Raw genomic sequence first — 23,622 nt, forward strand, 5'->3', positions numbered from 1 at the left:
ATATACACACATATATACACATCATTATATACATATATACATATTTACACACGTATATATATGTGTATATGTATATATATATATGTATATATACACATATACACACACAATAGATATAATAGATATATACAGTAGATATACATACATATCATCTATGAGAGTGCTATAATACAATAGCATCTATGAGAAAAGATGATTACACTTCTGGTTTCTTTTTCAGATGGGAAAAGAGTCGTGTTTTTGAGGTGTAAAACTAATTGCGGCACTGCGATTATGCGACACCGTATATAAAAACACAAAGCGGTCGGATCCCTATACAGTCGAACCTCAAGTTAAGAACTTTATTGGTTCCGTTAACAACCTGAAATGTTCATAAATCGATGCAACGCAATCCATTGAAATGACTGGAAATGTAATTTATCAGTTACAGCCTCAAAACTAAGTTATAATTACCTTTTTGTCTTTGTTTTACTAGTTCAAAATAAATATAAGGCAAAATAGAAGTGAAACAGACTATTAAAAAGAAATAAAACACTTAGAAAAAAAACATGAGAATATCTATAGCTCTTTCTGTGAGCCCACACATGACTTTCATAAGCACTATGTGTTAAGATTCGCCACACATATAACCACCGCTCTCTTCAGCCTCTGCCTCAGCTAACCTTTATCCTATAGGGTCTAATTAATGTTAGCCTTTTTGAAGGGAGCGACGTTGCCCTCTTGTAGCCCAAATCCCTCAGTTTCACTGCTGAGCCAGGCTGCCTTGTTTAGCCACAACCATAGCTTCTAGTCCCTATTAAGACCTGCACTTGGAACAAGAAGATGATTTAATTATTTACCAACACAAGAGAAGGGAGGGAGCAAAGTATTTTATACAGGGAGACCTTTTTTGGAGTTTATAAATGAAGATTTATTATCACTGGATAGTTTGCACGGCAAAAGTATATTTGGGAGGTTGGGTGCTCAAAAAGGACTCCCTACACATGAGAAAAGTGGTGCCATGCCTTCCACGTAAGGGTGAGAATTCTTAAGAGGCTCACCCTGTTTTATCCCGCCTCATATTATAGCTGGGCCAATGGTGAGTCTGGATTTTGTTACCATGAGCGTCCGTAAAGACATTGAAAACATTTCAGGGAGACAGCAATTAGAATGTGTGTATGTGGCGCCAGAAAACATCACATCAGATAAAAAACAGAGAGGTTGTTTGATTTTACATTTTGAAGATAGAGCTTTTGTTTGCTTGACCTTAGCTTGGGAGCATACCTGCACCTTTTTTGACGAGTGTTTCCCAAAGTGTGGTGTGTGACCAATAGTGGTCCCCGAGCAACCCCAAGTTGTTTCCAATACGATATCACAAAAATAAAAAACAATTTCACTGATGGGCCTTGCAGCTCAAACGTGAAAAAAAAAAAAATCAGTCAGCACCACAATTCCTTCCATTAGAATGCCATATAGCCATGAGAGAATGAATAAACATCTTCCATTGTAAAGCTGCTGTTATTTGACTATTACTTCTTATCGTATTACAAGTACGCAATTGATTTGTAAAGTAGGACTCCACATCCAATAACAGGAATCAATAAATCACATATTGACATCTCTCCTTGCATAATTGCATGAGTGTGATCTGTGTGTGGCATGCAGCTCAACTATAGAACACTGTCAGAGTTACATTTTGCCTTTAGGAATTATGAGTATTATACTTAAAGGGGAAAAAAAGGAAATTGGAATTTTAATCAAAAATATAATCAATTATTAAAATATATATTTTATAATGGTTTTATGTCACATTTTGGGCTAATTTATTTAACATCGGTTTCACGAGAGTGAGTCTTCCATCCACAAATTCGCAACTTCCCGAGCGAAAATCTGCCAGTGTTTCATTAAAGCCAAAAGCTTAGCAATGCAAGAAGTAGCGCTATCAGAGTTAGCTTCTTGTGAACACTAAAACACACTTCATGATCTTACTGTACATGGTAGCAATCACAAGCAGTTACCGCAGCCAGAAAAAAACCTATAGAGTTGTCGCTTGGTCGTTTTTTTTTCAATGTGTTGCGAGCCAAAATTTGAGTTCGAGCGAGCCTCTGATACACCGCAGCTTGAGTGAATTAAAAAATAAAAAGGAATAATTAAGGTTCTTTAATGCCCTTGCATGTTCACCGAATGAGACAAACAACCAAAAACACAAATCCAAAGCACTTGCAAGGATATGCTGTAGGCCACAACTCACATCCAGACGCTCACACTGAACTGACTGGCCAAGTCGAATTAATCTTGTAAATCAGAGTCCCACTGTATTTTTTTTTAATTGACATGTTTTATATTGTGTAGAAATACTGTAGCATCATATTTCCTTCATTATTTTTTAGGTCATTGAAATTGGCTTTTTTTTCATCAGTGTAGACTGAAATCCAATGATGCGATCTTCCAATGGCAGGCAAGTTTGTGTATTATTTGGACTTGCCAAGTATTTCGACGTGCGCCGCACAAAGGGTTAACTCGGGGCAAACTGTTTGTATTCTATCTGCATCTCTGCACAATACAACAAAACATGCAGAATACAAAAGGGAATACATTGGGGGGAGCGGCGAGACAGAGCAAACAATAAGCTCAACCACATGTGACAGAGTTTGACTTTGTGTGCGCATTTGCAACGTGTGTGTGCGTGTTGAAGTGGGAGACAACTCGCGGGGGTGGGGAGGAGGGGGGCGGCGGGGGGGGGGGGAGAAGACAAAATGCAGAGAGGGAGCGAGACAAGAGGGCAGCGGAGAGAAAAAGCAAAAGGCAGCAATCACATTGGCGCGCGTGCACATAACAAAAAGCTCGTATCGCCGACAAAAGGGAACACACGGGGGTATTTGTTGAGCTGTCGGCAGCGGCAGGATCCTATGAAACTTTATTAAACTCGAGGCCCGTCAAGAGGAGTAAACTATACGACTGGGGCGAGGAGAGGAGAGGGGGAGTATGGGGACTGAAGGAAGGAAGTTAAAACAGAAAGGGAGAAAAATTCTTTTATTTCAGCCATGCATTAAGTCACCTCCCTACTGAGCCCTGCTCCCCTTCCTGGTGTGGATAAAGCCCTCCCTCGGGGGGGCTGCTGGTAATTTCCAGAAATTCAGGTATTAGAAAAGTCCGCTTGGGGACCTGCCACAATATACCTTCACAATTTCAGAGGCTCTAGAAAAAAAAAAAAAAGAAAAAAAAAAGTGGGGGTGGTTTGTGGTAAAACCCCTCGAGGGTCCCCCCCAACCACCACCGCAGCTCAAATTTCTGAAGTACAGTCAACGTGTGTGTGTGTATGTATGTGGATGGTTGTCCCCACGGGATTGAGCACCAGCAATAGAAAATCCACTGCATGGAGAAGAAAAAAAAGCATTTCCTCTCTGGTCTGGCAGGAGTGCTTTTTCTCCTCCTCCTCCTCCTCCTCCTTTTCCTCCCCTGGCTCCCACCAGAGGCTTTTTACAAAACATGTGTTGCTGACATGTTGACAGATTGCTCAGTGAAGTGTTAGGCGCGTGCACACGGCCGGCCATTTAGAGGGGGGACATGGCTTCCTCGCCAACATCCTCTACCTGAGGCACCATGTTTTATACATCATGTGCACCAAGTCTCCCACCCACCCTCACGCAAAAGACGGAGCAATATAAGAGGTAAGAGAGACGCTTGCTATGTGAAAAAAAGCAGTCAGTGCAGGATGCTACGGAAGTGAAGGAAGAGGCAGGAAGGAAGGTAGGATGAATTCAGTTCGTCATGACATCACATGGCCGCAGTTATGAAGAGATCTTACTAGCGGATATGAAATGTATTAATATACAAAAAAGAACAGCCAATCTCCTATAAGCCTTTCATGTTTGGGTCAAACTTGACCCATTTTAACATGAATGAAATGTCCTTCCTTTTCTTAAAGTGACCCAAAATGCACACATGATTCTAAATTGGTGGTTTAGGAACCAAAGGTGGGTCATGGATAGCTCGTACAAAATTTATTGTATTCGTATTCTGACTTTTTCAGAACAGTACCGAGTTCCCCCAAAGAACATACAATCTTGGGGAAGCGTCAGTAAACGTGACACACTTTTGCTCTGTTCACTAGATACTCTGTAAATAAATGCCATGCAAGCGCAACCTTTGGATATCATAGCTAGCTAGCAATATGCTTTTGGCGGTATGTCAAAGTGATTTGAAAGGGTGTTTAATAATCCTTACGGTACACACACACTTGACGGTACGGAGGCTAATTTTAACCAAAACATTTTTTGTTCTTTACTTCGATAAAATGGGTTTTGACTAGGACTGTCACAAGCTAATGTTTTGAGAATCAAGCTAACCTTTTTGGTGGATGGACCCAACCACCGACTCGAGCTAACATTCTGTATTTATGTCGCTGTGATCCCGTTTCTTAGCAGTATTGACATAAAAGTTTTAATTTAGTCAATTTTGAGGATAAAAAAAACAACCCAAACTCTGGGCCTAATCCATGGATGGATTTCTCTCATGAGTGATGTGCATCTGGCCGTTTGCAGCAACAAATATCTGTGCGGCAACACGGAATATAGGAATATATAAAATGATTAACTCTAATTTTGAAGCGTATATTATTGTGTTGACTAATTTTTGTGGTCGACACAACAACAGGAATGTCTTTGCCCTTGTCAACCCAAAACATACTACGTATGTGTGGAAATGAACGGTATATAAGGGTTAAACAAAAAAAAGACCAGCTCCCGCACCCAACTCCTATCAGGCTATATCGACAGCGCTCGTCCTAATCGCCCTGCGGCTTCCAAAAGTGCTGCCGTGGCAACAGGATGGAAATGGGGATCATAATGTATTCATGGTGCCGGCGACCTAAGGGGATGCGGCGCACTCACTCCAGGGACCACACTTTACCCGGAGCCAGACGTGTCTGGGCAAAATCACTCCGCACAAGACGGCAGCGGAATACTGAGGAGCCATGTCAGGATGGAGGGAGGGAGAAGAGGGAATGCAGAGAGGAGGAGACTCATACAGAATAAAACAAAGACGGAGACGGTGGGTAAACGAAACCTTCCGAGGATGCGTTGAAGCAACTTAATACAAAAGGAGGTTGGAAGATGACCCGGGATTGACGGGGAAAAGCGGCTTGCTGGGGACGAGTGGCTCCACCTTGAGAGGCTGCTCGCTCAAGTGGTGGGGAAAATAAATGGCAGAGGAGATGGGAGGAGATGATCAGGGCCGCAAAGGCGACGCGGCCCTTTGGCCACGGGTGAGAACGGATAAACGGCCGGTGCGGTAAATGAACAGGAGGGGCCGGGAGATTGATGGCCGAAGAGATGAATGGTTCAGAGAGCCCAGTTAGCCAGCAGCGCGCATCCCCGCCACTGAAATAAATCGAGGGGCTGGTGAGATGACTGGTTGGATGAGATGCACTCGCTGACCTTCGCCATCCTAATCGATTGCCATGCACACTCCTTTCCCTCCGTGCACAAATATACGTTCCGTATGCATAGATTAATCTATACTAACAGTAGCAAGAAAAGGGTCATCCCTAAAGTCAGTGCACAATTTAGGGCGGGAGCAGCTCACCTGTAAGGACCTGGACATTGGCTTGAGTCCTGAGTGCCTATGAGCAAGTCACCGACACCCGTCGTCCAAAAATAACCCTGGATAAAGAGCCACATGCTGCTTCGCCACATGCAGATAGATATAAATGCATAAACTCATAGCAGCCTGTTCTGGTAAATTTATTGGACTCTTGCGGCAATATTTCCGATAGTATGTTATTAAAGGCCGCAAAGTCTACTTTCTAGTTCGGTCCTTGAAAAGAGTGAAGAGATTGTGCTCATCAAATGCACTGAATGCAGTACAAAATGTTTTCTGGCGAACATCACGTGATCTCTGTTCTCCCACTTGCACTAAACATGAACTCATTCACTACAATCGACAGCTAAAGATGTCCAAGATCCATTTTAACGGGCTGCCAGTGAATGAGTTAAGCCACGTCGTGATCACAAACAAACAATTGTTTGCGGTTATTTGGAGAAGGCTTTTCTGGTGGTTTCAATTAGTGACATAATGGAGCGCTGGACAAGGTTTGCTTTGCTTTCTAGCTCACAAAATCGAATTTCTTAACCACCCGCTGATGATTATTGTCCTTGTAAAGGCACTGAGAAGCATTTGACCAAGCGTACCTAATGTTGTGGCCTGTCAGGGTTCTGCATGTATTCATCTTGAATGGGCAAAGTGTTGCATTCTGGAATAAAACATTGAAGAAAGATGTAACTTTAGGCAGGATTTTTGTCAAGGTCTTTTTTTTTTTTTGGTATTATTTTGAAGCGTTGCCCCAAGGTGATAATGCAAATGCACTTAAAGTCTTCCAAAAGTAAACGGATCCACCTGCAAACCCCTACTGGCCGCACTAACTATCCTCCACACGTAGTTCACCCTCAGGCACTGCACCTAGGGCCACAGACAACTCCCTTGTCTGTCCTTTCTCCTTTCCTTGTAGCTGACAGGGTCTTGGGCTGCTAAGCTCCAACGCGGACGGCCGTGTTTGTGATGGCGACGCGGCGCAATCAAGGTAGAGGAGACCGGGGGAAAGTGTGACGGAGACAGGCGGCAGGAGGAAGGAGGAGATGAAGAAAAAGAAAGTGGGGAGAAAAAAGGACATGGAAGCCTGGTCCCGCCAAAGGTGGGTAGTCAGTCAGTTACATTTACTGAAGTAACTTTTTTGCTCAACTGAGTTTGTCGGAGTCGTTTTATTGCAACCTTTACTTTTACTTGAGTATTTTTGTTAAGAAGAAATATTACTATTATTCTGTAACATTGAGTTTCCTTGTACTTTTAACTAAAGGTATTCATTATTACTTGTGCAGTCTATTTAGTCCGACTTGATGTTTTGACTCCATTTGACCAATCAAATTAAGTCAAGGAGTCAATTCATACACGTATATGTATACCATACATATACAAAGTACATCTCTCTCTCTACACATTACATATATATATACATATACATATACATATACATATACATATACATATATATATATATATACATATATACATACACATATATACATATATATACATATATATATACATATACATATATATACATATATATACACATATATATATACATATATATACACATATATATATACACATATATATATATATACATATACACATATATATATATACATATATATACACATATATATATATACATATATATACACATTATATATATATATATATATATATACACACATTATATATACATATATACATTATATATATATATATATATATATATATATATATATATATATAGAGAGAGAGAGAGAGAGAGAGAGAGATACATACACAGTATACAATTTGCATCTACCTATTTTACATTTTTGTCTCTGACATTCATACATTACTCAACAGTAGTAGTAGCAGCATTGTTGGACTAGTTTTTTACAGAATACTTATTTGGAAGAATACTTTTTACTTTTACTTACTTTTACTTCACTGAGTACAGGTTTTTGGCTAATCTTAACCCCTTCCAGTTCTCCCTGAAAGATAACCCCTGGCCATCCTGAGGCATCTGGTTTATCAGGCTGTCTAGCTAAGCCATACACACACCTAATGACTTCCCCCCCCCAAAGGGCTTCTCTTCCATGGATCACGCAGGGGCAACGACAATAGAATGCTGAATGAGGGCAGCTCACATTTAAAAGTTCCTATCCGACAACCCGTCGTCTGAGAAGCTACTCAGAGGTTAGGGCCTCTGTTTCTGCTGCATATTCTAATAAGGAGTTTTTGATGCTCAGTGGCCAAGAGATATTCATTTGGCAATGTTCATTTTTGTGGTTTCCAGTGAACGGCATCATATTGAGACGCTCGTTACTATCTATATTTATTTGATCAATTTTCTAATAATATTTTTAGATTATTTGAATTATAATTGTTTTAATATGTTTGTTATTTCCATTTTGATTTCATTTATCGGTATTATTATTATTTTTTTTGTTATTATTATTTCTTTTTTTTACAAACTGTTAGGGATATCTTGTGAAATTTTCATGCAGTCGATCATCGATGAATGAGATCAGCCAATACCGATTTCAATACGATTTCATAATCAATGAATCTGTCAATTACTGTTTTTGATTAATGGATGAATCAACTTTTTAAATAACATTCTATCCAAATGTCCATAATTTCAAATTGGCTGTGCAGAAAATGCACAAACGTGTGTTATGTTTCACCAACTGGTTTGGTCTGTATTGTGCAGTGGTAAAGAAGGGGGAGGGAACACTACACCGCACGCGGCTTGGTCCCGAGTTGGCTGCAGGCTGCAAAGCACGAGCTGCGGGTCATCGTTTTTTGTGATCGACAGTGAAAGACATCTGTCAATCGTGCGCCACTATTTACCATCATAATTCATTTATACTCTTGTAAATGTTGCAAGATTGATACATTCATATTTATATTGATGTTTCCTGCAATTTTTCAATGATCACAATCCAGGTGCAATGTAACAAATATCACTCCAGTATGATCGTGGCAGAGGTCAACGTTTTGACACAGTTCGAAAGACATTTTCCTCAAGATTTTGTATCTAGTTTGTGTACAAATATTTATTGTTAACTAAAAAGGACACCTGTATTTTTAGGAGGGTGACAACATGTGCCGATTTGTATGCAGCATCACTCGTAAAGGTGCGGTATACACAAAACTCCGACTAAGTTTGGACTTGAGCTCCATTGCATGTTCTGTTTCGGTAAGTTGCATGGCGATGCTGAGCACATCTCAATCTATTTCTACGATGGAGATTAGTAATCATCCAGGGTCTTCATATTGATGGCCAGGCTCAGCTTGTTTGCATATTTACTGGCCTCAGAGCCCAGTCGCCTGAGGTGAGAAGCAAATTGCATTCCTGCTCACCCCCACGCCGCACACACCCAACTCACTCGCACTCTTTCGATTCCAACCGCCACTTCCACCACTTTTTTTTTTTTTTTTTTTTCCTTTCCTCCAACCTTGTTTCCCTTAACATGCTGATCAGTCATCTTGCAGCGAGCATACTCGCCTGCCCTGGTTGCATCCGAGTAGCGATCTCATTTGGCTAACATCATCACAGCATAATCTGGTTGCAGAGAGCAATCAGTTTACTTTGGAATTAGGCATTCCGTTGGCGGGTCCGCAGAGAGGGAAGGCTCACAGGGTTTAAAGGATGCAAACCAAAGCGCGCTCTCCAGAATACAGTCCTGCGCCTGATTGGGCGATAACAACCCACACGGGTGCCATGCAAGAGTAATGAACGGCCAATGGGAGGCCCGAATAATCAGGCAATTGGATTAAAATACAATCACAGTGCGGGTTTTGTTCTGTTGACTTTATTGGTGGGATATGTTCAACAAAGCATGGTGGTGTAACATGTCTTTACTCATAATATCCTGATATGGAGATTGACACTTTGTTTACTTCACCTCCATCTGTACTGGCCGTCAGATGATCTGATTTTTGGGCGCATGCATTGCATATAGAATTGATGATAAAAGTATAGTGTACATATAACAGCAGTACTAGGTTATGTAGAGAATGTCTCAATTAATGTTGCACGTACAACTACTCAAATGAATTGCCAGGAGTTCATAGGAGGCTCATGATGTTGTTTTGCCATTGCATAATATGGTTTTGATTTCACGAGAATTTAGTTTAGAATACTCTGTTGATGATGCTGTACTATAGGCGTAAAAGGCCACAAGGGACAATGGCAAAAATCTTCATGCAGCTCATGAGTTGCTTTCCTATGTGAAACTGCAACATAGCCTAATTTCATCTAAAGCTCGAGTTCATGCCAAGGGCAAGTAAAGCTTTCATTATCACATCCGATACTCTTTTTTTTTTGTCAACTGTGCCATGCTTTGACAGACAAGGTGATGATCAACACAACGTGCTAGTGTGCTAGACAGTTACCGCAAAGTGCTAGACAGTAAGCCGACGTAATAAGTGTCTGATTATTCTTCTCATCTATTGTACTTGTAGACGTTCGAATACATAGAGTAGTAGTAGTACAATTTCATATTTGAAATGGTTGCCCTTGCTTTACCCTCTTCTAATTGAATCCCTGTCTGTCATGGCTAAGGTTGGGACCGCCATTTTTTGTCACTCCCCAGACTGACATTTACATTGTATGTGCATGTAAATGGACATACTGATGCTACAAACTGAGAAAATATCGGTAGGTGAGCATATGCGGACTGACTTGTGATGGTTGACTTTGGCATTGCAAAAGTCAAGAGAGAAAAAGATCTAAGGTGGACATTAACGGACGGAATTGCTGGCCCGGTAGACCCAGGGAGCACTTCATTTCATAGGTTTGACTTTGGATACACATTTATGGAATTGAAATTGAGGAACAGGGCATCGGAACTTTAGACGAAGTCATTGCTTTATCCGACTAACTAAAAAGTTTGACAACCAGAATTTTTCTTTTTGTTTTTAACAATGATTCGATTTCAAACTCAAATTGGGAAAGCTACACACTCTTAACATTGATGGGTCAAAAGTAACCCAAATTGGGTGATATAGCTAGCCCAGTGCTGGGTCCAAAAGGGATTGAGCCAATGATGGGTAATTTATACCCAGTGCATTGGGTTGAGGACTGAACCCAGCACTTTGGGCCAAGATTTTTAACCAGCAAGGGGTCAAAATAATTCATACTGATCAGTTAAATGTACCAGGAATCGGGTTACCAAGTTTTCAATGTTTTTTAAACACGACAATACAATACAACTTTATTTATGTAGCGCATTTGATAACAGCTACAACTATAACAAAGCACTTTACATTACAAAAACAAAATAGCAATACTATAACCAGTGAAAGCGATAAATTAAAACACAAATTAATATGTAAAGTAGACACCGGAAAACAGCAGAAAAGTGTCAGCAACAAAAATGGCAACCAGCGCTAGCTCTTCAGTCTGCCCAAATCTAATCTTCAACCCGATCTGCTGTGTCAAAAGAATGAACAATCTGCTGAAAATCCCCAGCTACCCAGCAAGTGGGTTAGGAAAACCGCCCAACATTTTTTTACTGTGCGCCTTAATGTCTGGGTTCATCACAGAAACGTGCCAAGCTGACTCATTGGCGAGTGGCTGCCATTCTCTCTTCAGAGAGGCTCTCCAATCGATCGATCGACTTCTCTGGAACGATCACTCGGCCGGGCATATTGTAGGTGGAATAGATTAGATGACCTTTACCTTCTTGTCCGTGTTGCACGAGCGCCACTGTGCGCTGTTCCTAACATTAAGGCGACAACTCAGCTGCTACCTGGCTGCACGGCTTCGACATTACACAGTCTTTTCCCGCCGCTAAGGCGAACTCCAGCTGTCAGCCTCAGAGACCTTCAACGACACCCATCCTGCACATAAAACTCAATTTATGAATGCCACCTTCCAGCCTGAAAATGGCAATTAGCACTCAGGAACCAATGCGCTTGCCTCACATGATATTTGAGAATCCCTGTCCTTGTGGGTGGCTCAACTCCCCGCATCCTGAAGTTTGGGAGTGGCTGCTCCGCAGAGCCCTATAACAGCCCCCACCCAAGCGCTACAGCCCGGCCAACAAAAACATCGACCCCAGGGAGAGGCGCAGGAGAAGGGAAATGTTGAGTCGATGATAGCCCCAAAAAGTTCCCAAAGCACAGTGGCTAGCAGGATGCCGTCACAGCTGGCTCCGCACAGCGCCAACCCCCCCGAGAGACATAAACCTGTCTGAATGGTCAGTCTTTCCACTGCCCTCCATTTCCCTCTTTCCTTTCCTCCCATTACTGGCGGCTTTGCCATAGACGCCATTGAAGGAAAAACAACCCTACGGGGATCAATGCGCGCCACATTTCCATGCAAACCTTTATGAACTGTTTGGGAGTTTAACAGGATTCAGTGGGGCCAGTTGACGTTTCTGGTTGGTATATGGCCAATCAAAAATCAACAAGAACACTTCCACCAAGGCTTAACCATTTGTTACCAGGATAATGAGTGAATGTCTATGATTTCATTACTGGGCAAACATATGTGTGTTTAATCCATATTCATAGCAACTTCAAGGTACAAGATGTCAAGATATAGAGATCCTACAACAAAAAAAACTGTATTTGGTGAGGTATGACATGATACGATATGTATGAAGGGTTAAATTGGTGGAACAGATCTGGTTGAAACAAGTTGAACATGACAGCTTCTGACCTTGCATTCATTGGCAGTTTTAATTTTGATTGGGAAAAATAAAGATGTCATTTTCAGTGTGTTGTTGTTAGCTCACTGTCTGGATTTGCAGTACAATTTAATGGGAATATCCTTGGAAAAATATCAACCAAAAACAATTCTTCATAATACTAATTTGTGTTTCACCCTTAAATTGTGTAATTGTCAACATTAAAACGGCAAAAGCGGTTCTTTTGAGGAATACCTTCTTGTATTAGGGAAAACATGTTTGAAATCTCTAAAACTGACAGGATTATCACCCGTGCGTGCTGTGTTCAATGTCAGGGAATATGACCTTGCATGATCTTTCCATAAAAAAAACAAAAACAAATAAATCAATCCACCAAAATCTTAATACGGAAATTGAGATTGTTGGATATATTACAGCAAGATTTAGTGATAAAAATCTATGAATATGTTTAGGCTATAAAAAGTGTTGACAGGAAGTTGCACACATAGGACAACTAGCTAAGTAAAAGCACAACTAAAGAAACCTAGACCGATGAAGGACAGCTAACAGAGAAATTGTAATAATCGTCAAATAATTGACCATCAAGAATCCAGACGATTATGTGGAACTGAGTGTTGTCAAATCACATCTTGAAGTCATCGTTTATTGGCAAAAACAGTGTACTACTTTGCTTTCAAAACACTTTTATGCTGACCAAGACGAGTAGTGATTGTTTTGGTTTCTATTCCAAGTCGCTGCACATAACCTGTGTGGCATTACTAATGTTGTTAATAGAAATACGAGCGGTCTGCCTGGCGGGGCTGGAGCGTCGTGTCCTTGTTGAAGATAAAGGCCGATGCCAGGCTTATCTGGCTCTCACAGCCCCACCCAGCAGTGTTGTGTACTGGCTGCACAACTTGGTCAACTCATCACCGACTAATCACCACAAGCCTCCTCGCAAAGCAGCCACGGACTCTCTTTGTTGCAAACGTCACCTTTCCCTTTGTTTTCTGCATGCGACGTGAACTTGCGACAGTTACCGTGTGGGAGCTGAGATGCTTCCTCGCAGCAAACGTCAAGGGCTAATGCAATTACGGCTAGAGTTACCTCGCACGAGTCTTAAGCCACTCCTGAGCTGGAGTCGCTTTCAGTCTCTGAGCTTCGGCAGAGCAGCCCAAGTGACTTGTGCACTGTACAGAGGGTGGGAGGGACGTCTTTTTTCACAATTGTTTTCCACTTCCGTGAGCAAGTGTCCCTGCCGGAGGGAGGAAAAGCAGCGGCGGCTTAACACGCTCGGCAATTCAACGCGGCCAGACGCAGCGCTATAAAGACTTAATGTGCCATCCGTACGCCCGTGCATCCGAAAAAGAAGCGAACAAAGAGAAGGCAGAGCCAAAGCCGCGGCCGCAAAACGAGATAACTTGTTTTTTGGCCAAGGCAGCCTCATTGAAGTCGATGCAAGGGTGCTACATGGTGGAGTGACTGTGTAATGCGATGAATTTTCTACTCACCCCAGAGTTTTAAGACCCTTCACACCTTCTTGGCTTCTCGTGTATTAGCCAGCTCACTTTCCCCTGTGTTAGGTACCAATCCAAGACTGGCAGATGAAGTTCATTCAGCCATCCATCCGTCCACAATTGCATTCATACCTATATGAACAATTTAGATTGGGGATGTGCAACTTAAATGCGGGAGAAGTCGGTGGGGGTTCAATAAACATATGCTTAAAGATGTTTCAACAAAGTTAAGAGTTTTATTTTATTTTTTTTAATTCTTTTCCTTCTTTCTGAAAAAAAAAAAAAAAAATATATATATATATATATATATATATATATATATATATATAAGAAATTACTGAATTTAAAAACAAATGAAAAACTAACTATAACAAATACAAAAATAACAAAACTATTATAACAGCATTGTCCCATTCGGGCTTACGTTGAAAACGCACGGTCTAATAAATGTCGGTTCTACCATTATGTTTTCCATACGAATAAATCCAGCTGATAGCAAAGGCTGATTTGTGAGTGGTTGTTATCCACATGCTCTGTGAAGGAGGTCAAGTGAAGCCTGCGGGGCAGTAAACTACGTCTCATCTAAACTCCAACGTGAACGCACGCAGGTGCTGCTAACATGTAGCATGTGTGCATGAATGAGTGCTCCGAGTGGATGGCTGATTGAGCACGCGGATACAGGAGTGTTTAATAAAAAGTGTGGAGGGGGGTGTGGGTTATGATGATGATGCAAAGGTAGAATCGCCTTCTGGCTTGGGCATACAAGCCAAGGCTCTCCATTCTCATTGCGATTGTTTTTCAGCAGGAAACGCAGCCCTCGTCTGACAAAGGCCGATAAATACTTTATACAGTGCATAATGTGTGCAGTGTGCGGCACAGGGTATCGAGAGAGAGAGAGAGAGAGAGAGAGAGAGAGAGGGGGAGAGAGAGGAAGAGGGGCATTCTCATGAGGGCATATGCTTTGAATTCCTAATGACACTCCTGTTAATGTTACTGGCACAGGCGCACCGAGAGCCAAAGCCGGCGACTTGAAAGCTCCCTTCGTCTTTTCACATGTAACAGGCACCCTACATGCCAGCACAGTTAGACGGGACCCCAGTCCAAATGGCATGCCAGAAGTGAGCCGTTCTCTCCCCAACCGACCACCTCTCGTCTTGTCACATCCTTGTAATCAGCGTGCCGCCTCTTTGTACTGGGACGCCCAAGACGCCGGACACATGCGAAAAACAGCGGAACTCAGCACAGAGCTGGACTAATCAGCTCTTGCTCTTGTCACTTACCAGTCTTGTGCGAGCCATTTTGAAGCAAATATAGCCCTGGCACAGTCTTCTTGGCACTCGCATAGTAGATGTTGGATCAATGCAGAAAGTTACAGAGTACAGCTAATGGGATCCTGTTGGAAACTGTTAAAAAACACAGACCGGCTGCCAGCATGCTGCTCATAGTCAGGGGATGTTACTAAATGTTTCCATGTGGCTGACCCAAAGACTTGATGTAAATGCATTCAAACGGGAGGAAAGCACGGATCACGGCTTTCAGGAACGTTCACCCCACTCGCCGTCAGATCGCGTATTAGAAATGTGTCCGTACTGTTTCCATCACATTACCTCGACGCTCTGCATTTTGCCGATGTTATTGTTTGGAGTGTTAGCATTGCATTCTCTCATAAATCCGCGATGCGCTTTTATTGAAGCCGAGTGCAAGGTCTACGGGGAAGAAGGGAAAAAATCTACATAATATAAATCCATACGTGGCCCAGTTATCTCTCTCTGCTTCTCCGTCGCACCCTTTTCTGATTGATTCCTTTATCTGGGGGAAGCAGAAGACATGCTCTGTTTGCTCGCACAGTGGCTGGCAGGAAAACAGAGAAAGACACTTATTAAAAAGGTCATCTCGCAGAGGGTTAAAATAGCCGGGCGCCGATCTCCTGAGAGAGGGGAGGGAAGGAGGGGCTAAGGACATACGGAAAGGTGTTGCTCCGGGGAGCTGGAGCCGTAATGAAAGAATGGCCGTTCAGATGCCTTCAGATGTGCAGTGAAAGGCTCGCTTTGAATTGAACTTTTTAGTCTGAAATTTCTTATTTCTTTTTACAAGTAAACCAGGAGCGCGGAGAAGTGCGGTTGCTGGCCTCGAAACAATTTCACTTCCTCTGCTGAGAGACAAAGCAATGGTGAAGTGTTGTTCTGGCGAGACCTGCGGAAAAAAAAAAAAAAAAGCCTCTGGCCTGCGTCTCTTCCCCAAGGCGGCCCAAAGCCCTGTCGGCAGGATGCTGATCCCCGTATGGAAACCTGATCCGCAGCCATCCTGGAGCCGCAGGGGCCACCCCGCCTCCCCTCGCCTCGCCTCCCCTTGGAGCCCCTGAAGTTGAAGGGGTGCTCTGGTTGGGGGGAAGGGCGAGGGGGGGGGACATTCCTCTAGTCCTACCCCAGCCGGCCTCAACTCTCCAGAGGAGCATTCTTGCAGCCGTGCCCATAGCCTTCACTTGGGATCTCCAGGGGAGCATTCCTGAAGCCCTGCCCCGGCCCAGCGGAGACTCCCTGGGGACGCATTCCTGCAGCACTCGCTCCCCTTCTCCCCTTCCTCCCCTCCTTCTCCCCCGCCCCCTCGCCGCCTCTCGCCTTCCTCCGCAGTCCAGCATTAGTGCGATCGATAGCGCCGATTGCATCTGGGACAGAAGGCAATCCATACCCATGCGCTCCCTTAGCGCACTGCAGTGGTCATGGCTTAAGTGCACGGAAAGGTGTTATACCTCCGCCAGACGGGGTGGGGGCTGGCGGGGCCGGGGGACCGGGGGAAGGGGGTGGACAATGGTCGCCATTGATCGTGGGGACTTGTAACATCTTTTTCTTTCTTTCTGTCTATCTTGGGTGTGGTCAGCATGTGCTTTTGACTTCTGAGTTTTCTGTCACACTAAAGTATGCAAAAGGAATTCTGCTATGTAGTGGTTCTATTTTGTATGGAAGCATGACTAGCCTCTTACGGCATAACTGAAGATATACCATCAAAGGGGAAGTCAACCCTGAAATTTTCTTGATAAGATGTTCTACGCGCCTCCACAAGTCTAAACATGGCATTGCGATTAATATTGAATATGAGTTAAGCAGAAAAATCCACCCGTTTTTAGTCATCTCGGCGGGGCGGCCATTTTGTCACTTCTTCTCGACTGAAAATTACATCAGAGTTGCTCAGGGTTCAGCTAACGACCAGTCATGGCTCAGCTTCAGAAAACAGGTGAGCCGTGATTGGTCGCAAAATAGCCACCCCTTGGGATGAACAAAAACGGCTGGATTTTACTACTTACATTTATATTCCACAAACACAATATCAATCAGAATGCCTTGTTTAGACTAGTGGAGGCACATAGATCATATTATTGTCAAAAATGTCTTTGGATTGACTTCCCCTTTAAGTTGTATTGGAAATTTACCAGAACGGGGTGATACTTGTGGTCAAATAATGCATAGCATAGCATTAGCAATATGTGTCATCTTTGCACAAAAGGACTAACCAAGAGGACTAACCAAGAAATTCAACTCTTAGTGTTTCCCCAGGTGTAGTTATGTAGAAAACAATGCCATAATAGATACATAGTGGCATGGAAATTATACCAGATCAGGCTGCCACGTGCGATAGTGTATTTGTCTTGGTGAAGCAGCATGTGGATACTCGGTTATTCTTGTACGCACTGTTCCAAGTAACTGTAAAAAATTGCATGCTTGTCATGGGGCTCAATATTGAATACAAGTGAGACAGCCGCTGCCGTGTTAGTCTGAAAGACTTTGTACAAGCTCTCCTCTTCCTTGCAGCGAATAAAATGCAAAGATAACTTTTGAAGTTTGCCAAGTGGTTGTTTCGGGGCCATAGAAAAAAAGACATACAAAAGAGAATGTAATGGAATTGATCAGAACGGGCTGTTACATGTTATCAGATCCTTTGTTTTCAGACATGGTGAAGCAGCATGCGGCTCATTAATCTGCTTTATTTTGGAACTGTAAACAATTGTATATCAGTCATCGCGGGGAAGCTTAGCATAAGCGGCACAGCAGCTGCTGTCTTAATCAGAAGACCTTCTCTACTGCACTCTGTGCATTTGCTCCGTGCAAGCTTACTGGACAGGGGGTCACTTCAGAGTTCTTTTTATTTAGTTTTACACTTCAATTGGCATGAAGTGTAATGTTCTGATATTGTTTATTATTATTATTCCAAATATACACCGGTACAAATAAATGCATACCCCCCACCCACTGTTGAGTAAATAAATGCCCTCAGGTAAGTGTTTGTGGAAATATGGTATCCATCGCAAAGCAAAAATCTGTCCATTTTCATCCCAAAAAGAAAAGGTTTAAACAGGTAAAACTGGATTTTTTTTTTTTCTTAGCAGGTGCCGCTTCTTGATTAGAAAATGTCTTTAATAAAGCATCCATCTGTGAGTGGAGGCTGGATGTAAGGCAGATTAATTGGTCATGGATGTCTACATAATGCCACAAAGGAAATCTCCTCCCATATTTCGGAGTGTACACAAACAGATAGACGCACGCACACACGCACACCGAGCAGTACTTAGTATGCCATCTCCAAGTTTCTTTTCTCCCACTGCGTTTGAATACTAATAGAGTGTTTCTGCACAATCACAATGCCCTAATGGCAATTAGAATCTTTTGTTTGCTTTCCACGGGGGCTCTTATCTAAACTCTGTTTTTTTTTTTTTTCCCCTCCTATCAGCATTGAGCAATTAAGAGTTATTTGTCCGTAAGATTGACATTTATAGAAGCCCGGCTTCATTATATGAACAATATGGCTGAGTCAGTCGTGACCACAAAGTACAGCCAGCGCTCGACATAAAAGCTTCCAATCAAATATCGAACTCTCACAACACCGCAGACTATTTCCCGACTATTACGCCACAAAATAAGTCTAATTACAGCAAAGAGAATTTTAATTCCAGCCCCTGCCGCCTCTTAAATAATGCCCTTTGTGTCTTGATGTTCCCAAACAGCCAAATCAAGAGTTAGACGGATGAAATTGGATTAGAAGGACAGCCGTGTTAAAGAAGGTTCAGCACCTATACGCTCCGCTAAAAGGCTTCAGTTGGCTGGCAATGAAAGTGAAGCCTGCTTTGATTTTTCGCGAGTCGCGCTTTGCAAATGCGCACACCCGAGGCCAACAAGCACATGCGTGCGCACGCCTGCAATAATAATGCACGTGTGTGTGCATCTCTTCGTGTGAACGGAAGGAACAAATGAATGCACGTTTGTATCGTCAATCTATTGAAACTCTCTTGTGCAGCTATCCGGTCATTTTCTTGTTGCCAATGTGGCGTTTTTCACATCGGTCTTGACGTTGGTTTGATACATGAAGTGACATTTTTATCGCACATTCCCAAAACATACGTTAGTTTGACTGAAGCATCTAAAATCTTACATAGGTTTGAATGCTTGTTTGTCTATGTCTACGAGCCCTGCTGTTAACTGGCAACCAGTCCAGGGTGTCCGCCGCCTCTCTCCCAAAGTCATCTGGGCTCATAATGAGAACAAGCGCTGTAGAAAATGGATGACTGGATAAAATGGGAGGGCACCACAGTACAGTACTGCCTCTTCCTAAAATGTTAAAAATAGCACAGACAACACAAATCATTCATGATTCATTATAAGACTTCTCAACTGGAATACAATTGGAACTATCTAGCAGACGCAGCAACATAGAGTAGCGGGATTGCTCTAATTTATTAATCCATCGTTAAGAATTCTGTTTGAAGTCATGGGTGAGCTAAAATTAAGTGCACTACTTGGTTTTTACCAACAGAGGCAGTGTTGATTCAGTGGCAACTTGTTGAACTTCAGCTACGGCCTACGTATGTGCGCGCTATGCTATCATTATCAGCATTATACATCTCAGTAAAACTATGAATTCAAATAATATTTTGTCATTTTGATACATATTTGATGGAGGAAATGTAGTAAAACGCCCATTGGTAGTTGCTAGGCAGATTGTGTGGCATTTAATCATTTGTAGCCCAGGGGCCCATTCAAAATTGGTATGTCAGCCACACATTCAAACAAACCAACACACACATGCGCACACACACACATTTTCACTCAGGTCAGCTGTCTTGGCAGCTTCCTTAGACTGTTTGTATGTACTGTATATTTTAGGCTACTTTGTCATCGTTATGTAAAAGATGCTATTTACTGCAAATACATTTTACTTCATTACAAGACACATAAATGACATACTAGAGACTGACAAAGGTGATGGCATTAAAAGTCAAGTGCTATGTTGGGCTAGGATCCAATACCCAATGACAAAGGTAAAAACAGTTTAAAGAGAATTAGAACAACCTAGCAGTCAACCAGTGGTGCAGATTGGACTGTGTTCGTCTTTTTGGAGGTTCCACTGGATTTGAAAATAAGAGCTCGTGGTGGTGACAGCAACCCGGATGTGCAAAGGAGGACAGCATGTCCGGGGGAGGAAGACACACACATACACACAAAAACCTTCAAATCACATCATTAGTTCTCTCTGCCACCTTGTCAGAATATTTATAGCAGCATTCATCCATCAACAGGTCAATGACACACACTGCCAATGGCACCCTTCCTTTTCGCTTCCACTGGCAGCACGCTAGCATTGGGACTCCCGCCATTCTCTGGCCTTGTTACTATAGGGCGGGGGTTAGCAAACTAGAGTCTGGGGACTTCCATGCGCTTGTGAGCCATGAGTGGCTTGCGGATATGCACAATCATTTTAAAATAAATTAGGTTGTACCAGTGCATCCCTACATATGGGGACCGGTGGCCAATAAAGCAAACATAATACATCAATTGCTCCTCCCCAGTTTAGCTTTGGACCAATTAATGTAGCTCTAATGTGACATATCAAATAAATCCCTTCATGATGAAGTTTGTTTTAAGAACAAAAGGACAACTATTCTATTCCATACAATGGAATAGAATATAACATAATATAATGTAATCACAAAAATAATAACGCCTACCGAGTGACCGAAAGGATGAAAAGTTGCTGCTGCAAATGGCAGCCTTTTTGATTTGAAAATTGAATTTTACTACAATGCGAGGTCGATTTGAATTTGATTAATTATTCAGCCCTAATTCACAGGTACCGGAAATCGCTACTGTACCGATGAAAATGTGAAAGGTTCCCATCCTCACGCACAGACAACGTACCTATTGTGCTCTCATTAGCCTGCAGTCAAGTAGCATAAGGACAGCCTATTTGTACGTGACATCTGTAGGTATTGATGTGCAGCAAACATGACTAATGTGCGCCAGGCCGAGCCAAAGTGGCAGTCTGGCGCGGGGCTCCCCCTCGGCGCGGCGACGGCGTATTCTCCGGCGAGGGTGAGCAAGTGAGTGGCAGAGTGGCGGGCAGGCGCGGCGGGCTGAGCGTTGTTTACCTGTCAGCTGGCATTGATTAATCTTGTGTTCGGTGAGATCGCTCAGCGACTCGAACACCTGCCGGCAGCTGTCGCAGCTGTGCAGCGCCGGCTCGTCGTCCTCCTCCTCTCCCTCCTCGACTTCCTCGGGAGAGAGCAGCCTCTTCTTCCTCAGACGGCCGCTCTCCGCGTCCTCCGACGCCCTTTCGGTGGCGCACTCTGGATCTGGGGAGCCACGGGAAATGATAGTCAGAAAGGAGGGGAAAAGAAAAAGGGGTAACCCTCCAACATCCTTTGGGCAGCAATAAAGTATTTTTCCAAAGCTTGGATTTAATAATAATAATAATAATAATAATAATAATAAAAAAACAATAATAAAAAGTGTAATAAAAATGCAGGTTCACTTTGGACCCTTGTAACTCAACCATTCGTGCCATAGCAAGAGTGTTGGGCAGGTGAAAGACACACGTGTACGCGCACACACACACACCTCTGTTATTAGAAATGGTTTTATGCCGTGTTTGCCCTGCTTCACCCGAGGAAAACTTCAGTATATGAAAGCAGACTGATGGGAATAAGTGTAGTTAATAAATCCTGGACTGCAGCTTTTGGCTGGACTGGACCCCCCCCCCAAAAAAATAGAAGGTAGTAGTTGTGGACTGCATGAGTCAGGAGACAAAACATATTAAGCAGACATTCCAGGCCATAACAGTGCAGATACACACAAAAGTGACGCCCGTGTGTGTGTGTGTGTTCTACTGCCATCATGCCACACTTCCCTAAATTATTCAGCCCGGCTCACAGCAGCAGCGGGTCACGCACATCAATATCCTTCAATCCATCTGCACGTTTGTCTCTGGTTGGCGTTGCGCATCTGAAAGCCAAAAGGATGACCACCGATGTCCCACTTTTTAATCACAACTTTGCCGCGTGACAACAACAAGAAGCCGAAAACCTTGTGCAGGCGAACGTGCGCTTTATGAGCGGGTGGCGAGCTGCGCTTCTCGCCCTCCCCTGCTGTGACCAATGCACTTCACAATAAGGCTGATTAAAAAGCCACACTTACAATCATCACCACCGTGGCCGAGGCCCTGTGGGGTGAAGGAGCTTGTGTACTTCACTGGCAGCCATTTTAAACCTCCATCATGCATGCCTGGACTCAGAGAATATGAAGAAGGAAGCCTCTTTTTCAGCATGATACAGTGACTATCGTCTCAAGCACTGATTGCCAAACACCGTGCACTGTGTAGGTTATTATAGTTCGCAAAAAAAATAAATAAATAAAAGAATAAAAATGTTTGCTAAAGAAATAAACACAACATGAGTGTGCTTATAAAAAACATGATAACGAACCGTACGTACACTATAAGTGTATATCTATCTATCTATCTATCTATCTATACATATACATATATATATATACATATATATGTACACACACACATATATATGAATAATTACATGTAAATAAAACTGAACCAAAACGAAAATAAGAACGAACCAACTATGTAGAACAGTAGGGACAGTGTTCACGGGAGAGTTTGAAACAGTCCCTAGTACTGTCTGTGTTTCCACCACGTTGGTCCTTTCAGGGTCATGGGGGAAACTCGAAACAGTGATAGGGTAAAACAACATAAAATTGAGCATAAATACTAACCCAGATCATACCAAGTGTGAATGAACGAAGTATGTTTATATGTCCGAAAATAAAGAAATACTTATTGGTATGGTATAGTGCAATGTGTCTTTGAAAACTTATATTTAAACAAAATGAATTTTGTAGCAAATAGGAGAGCAGCTTCTTACTGGCTTCTTCACGTTGATTAATCTGAGAAAATGTGTAGCATGTGCTGCTGTTTTGGTTAGCAGCTGAGTTCAAATGCGCTCATAAGTGCATACTTTGAGGTGCATGTGTGAATCGTAGCGTCTCTTTATAAAAAATGATTAATAGAACAAGTATTTATTCGAGTGGGGGCCACTGTTTGAGGAAATACGGTTCACTCCACTCCACCCCCTTTGAACCCCCTCCAACTCAGAGCAAAGTATTGATGCCACATCACAGCCTCCATTGTCCTTCCCTCCCTCAGACTGAACATGCCCTCTAAAAATATCAGCCTGGTGGTCCCCAGTGGGAGCATGCAGAAGAGAGCGGAAGGTGTTTCATGAAAATGAAAATCCCAACCCAATCCTCACAGACGCGAGCCTTTGTCGCTCTGGGGGACAAACGCCACACTATATAGACCTCATCTACTGACACAGAATGACAATAGGCATGAGAGAGTCAACTCTTTTTCAAGCATATGCCAGTGAAATCCTTTTTTTATTTTGTTGACCTCGAATGCGGTTTGGAATCCTTAATTTCTCTGATAATACTGCTAACGCTCTTCTTTGAGATTGACGACTACACATAATGTAAACGAATGCAACATGAGATGTGTCCTGACCAATGTTACAGACCACAAAATGACATAATCCAGACTCAGCATTATTATTAGCGGGTTACCCAACATCACGAGTT

At 42.7% G+C, this 23,622-nt stretch overlaps 1 protein-coding gene across 1 annotated transcript in view; it reads right to left on the reverse strand.

Annotated features, from left to right (window-relative positions):
* Positions 1 to 23,622, reverse strand: part of LOC147141066 (zinc finger protein 521-like) — a 136,431-nt gene that overhangs the window by 89,001 nt on the left and 23,808 nt on the right. The window contains exon 4 of the mRNA XM_086043850.1: positions 21,126 to 21,329. Within this exon, the coding sequence (XP_085899976.1) occupies positions 21,126 to 21,329 (204 nt within the window). The remainder of the gene's footprint in view (positions 1 to 21,125; positions 21,330 to 23,622) is intronic.

This window comes from Filicampus tigris, chromosome 10 (assembly GCF_054856515.1).
Source record: "Filicampus tigris isolate MCC_2025a chromosome 10, RoL_Ftig_1.0, whole genome shotgun sequence".
NCBI lineage: Eukaryota > Metazoa > Chordata > Actinopteri > Syngnathiformes > Syngnathidae > Filicampus > Filicampus tigris.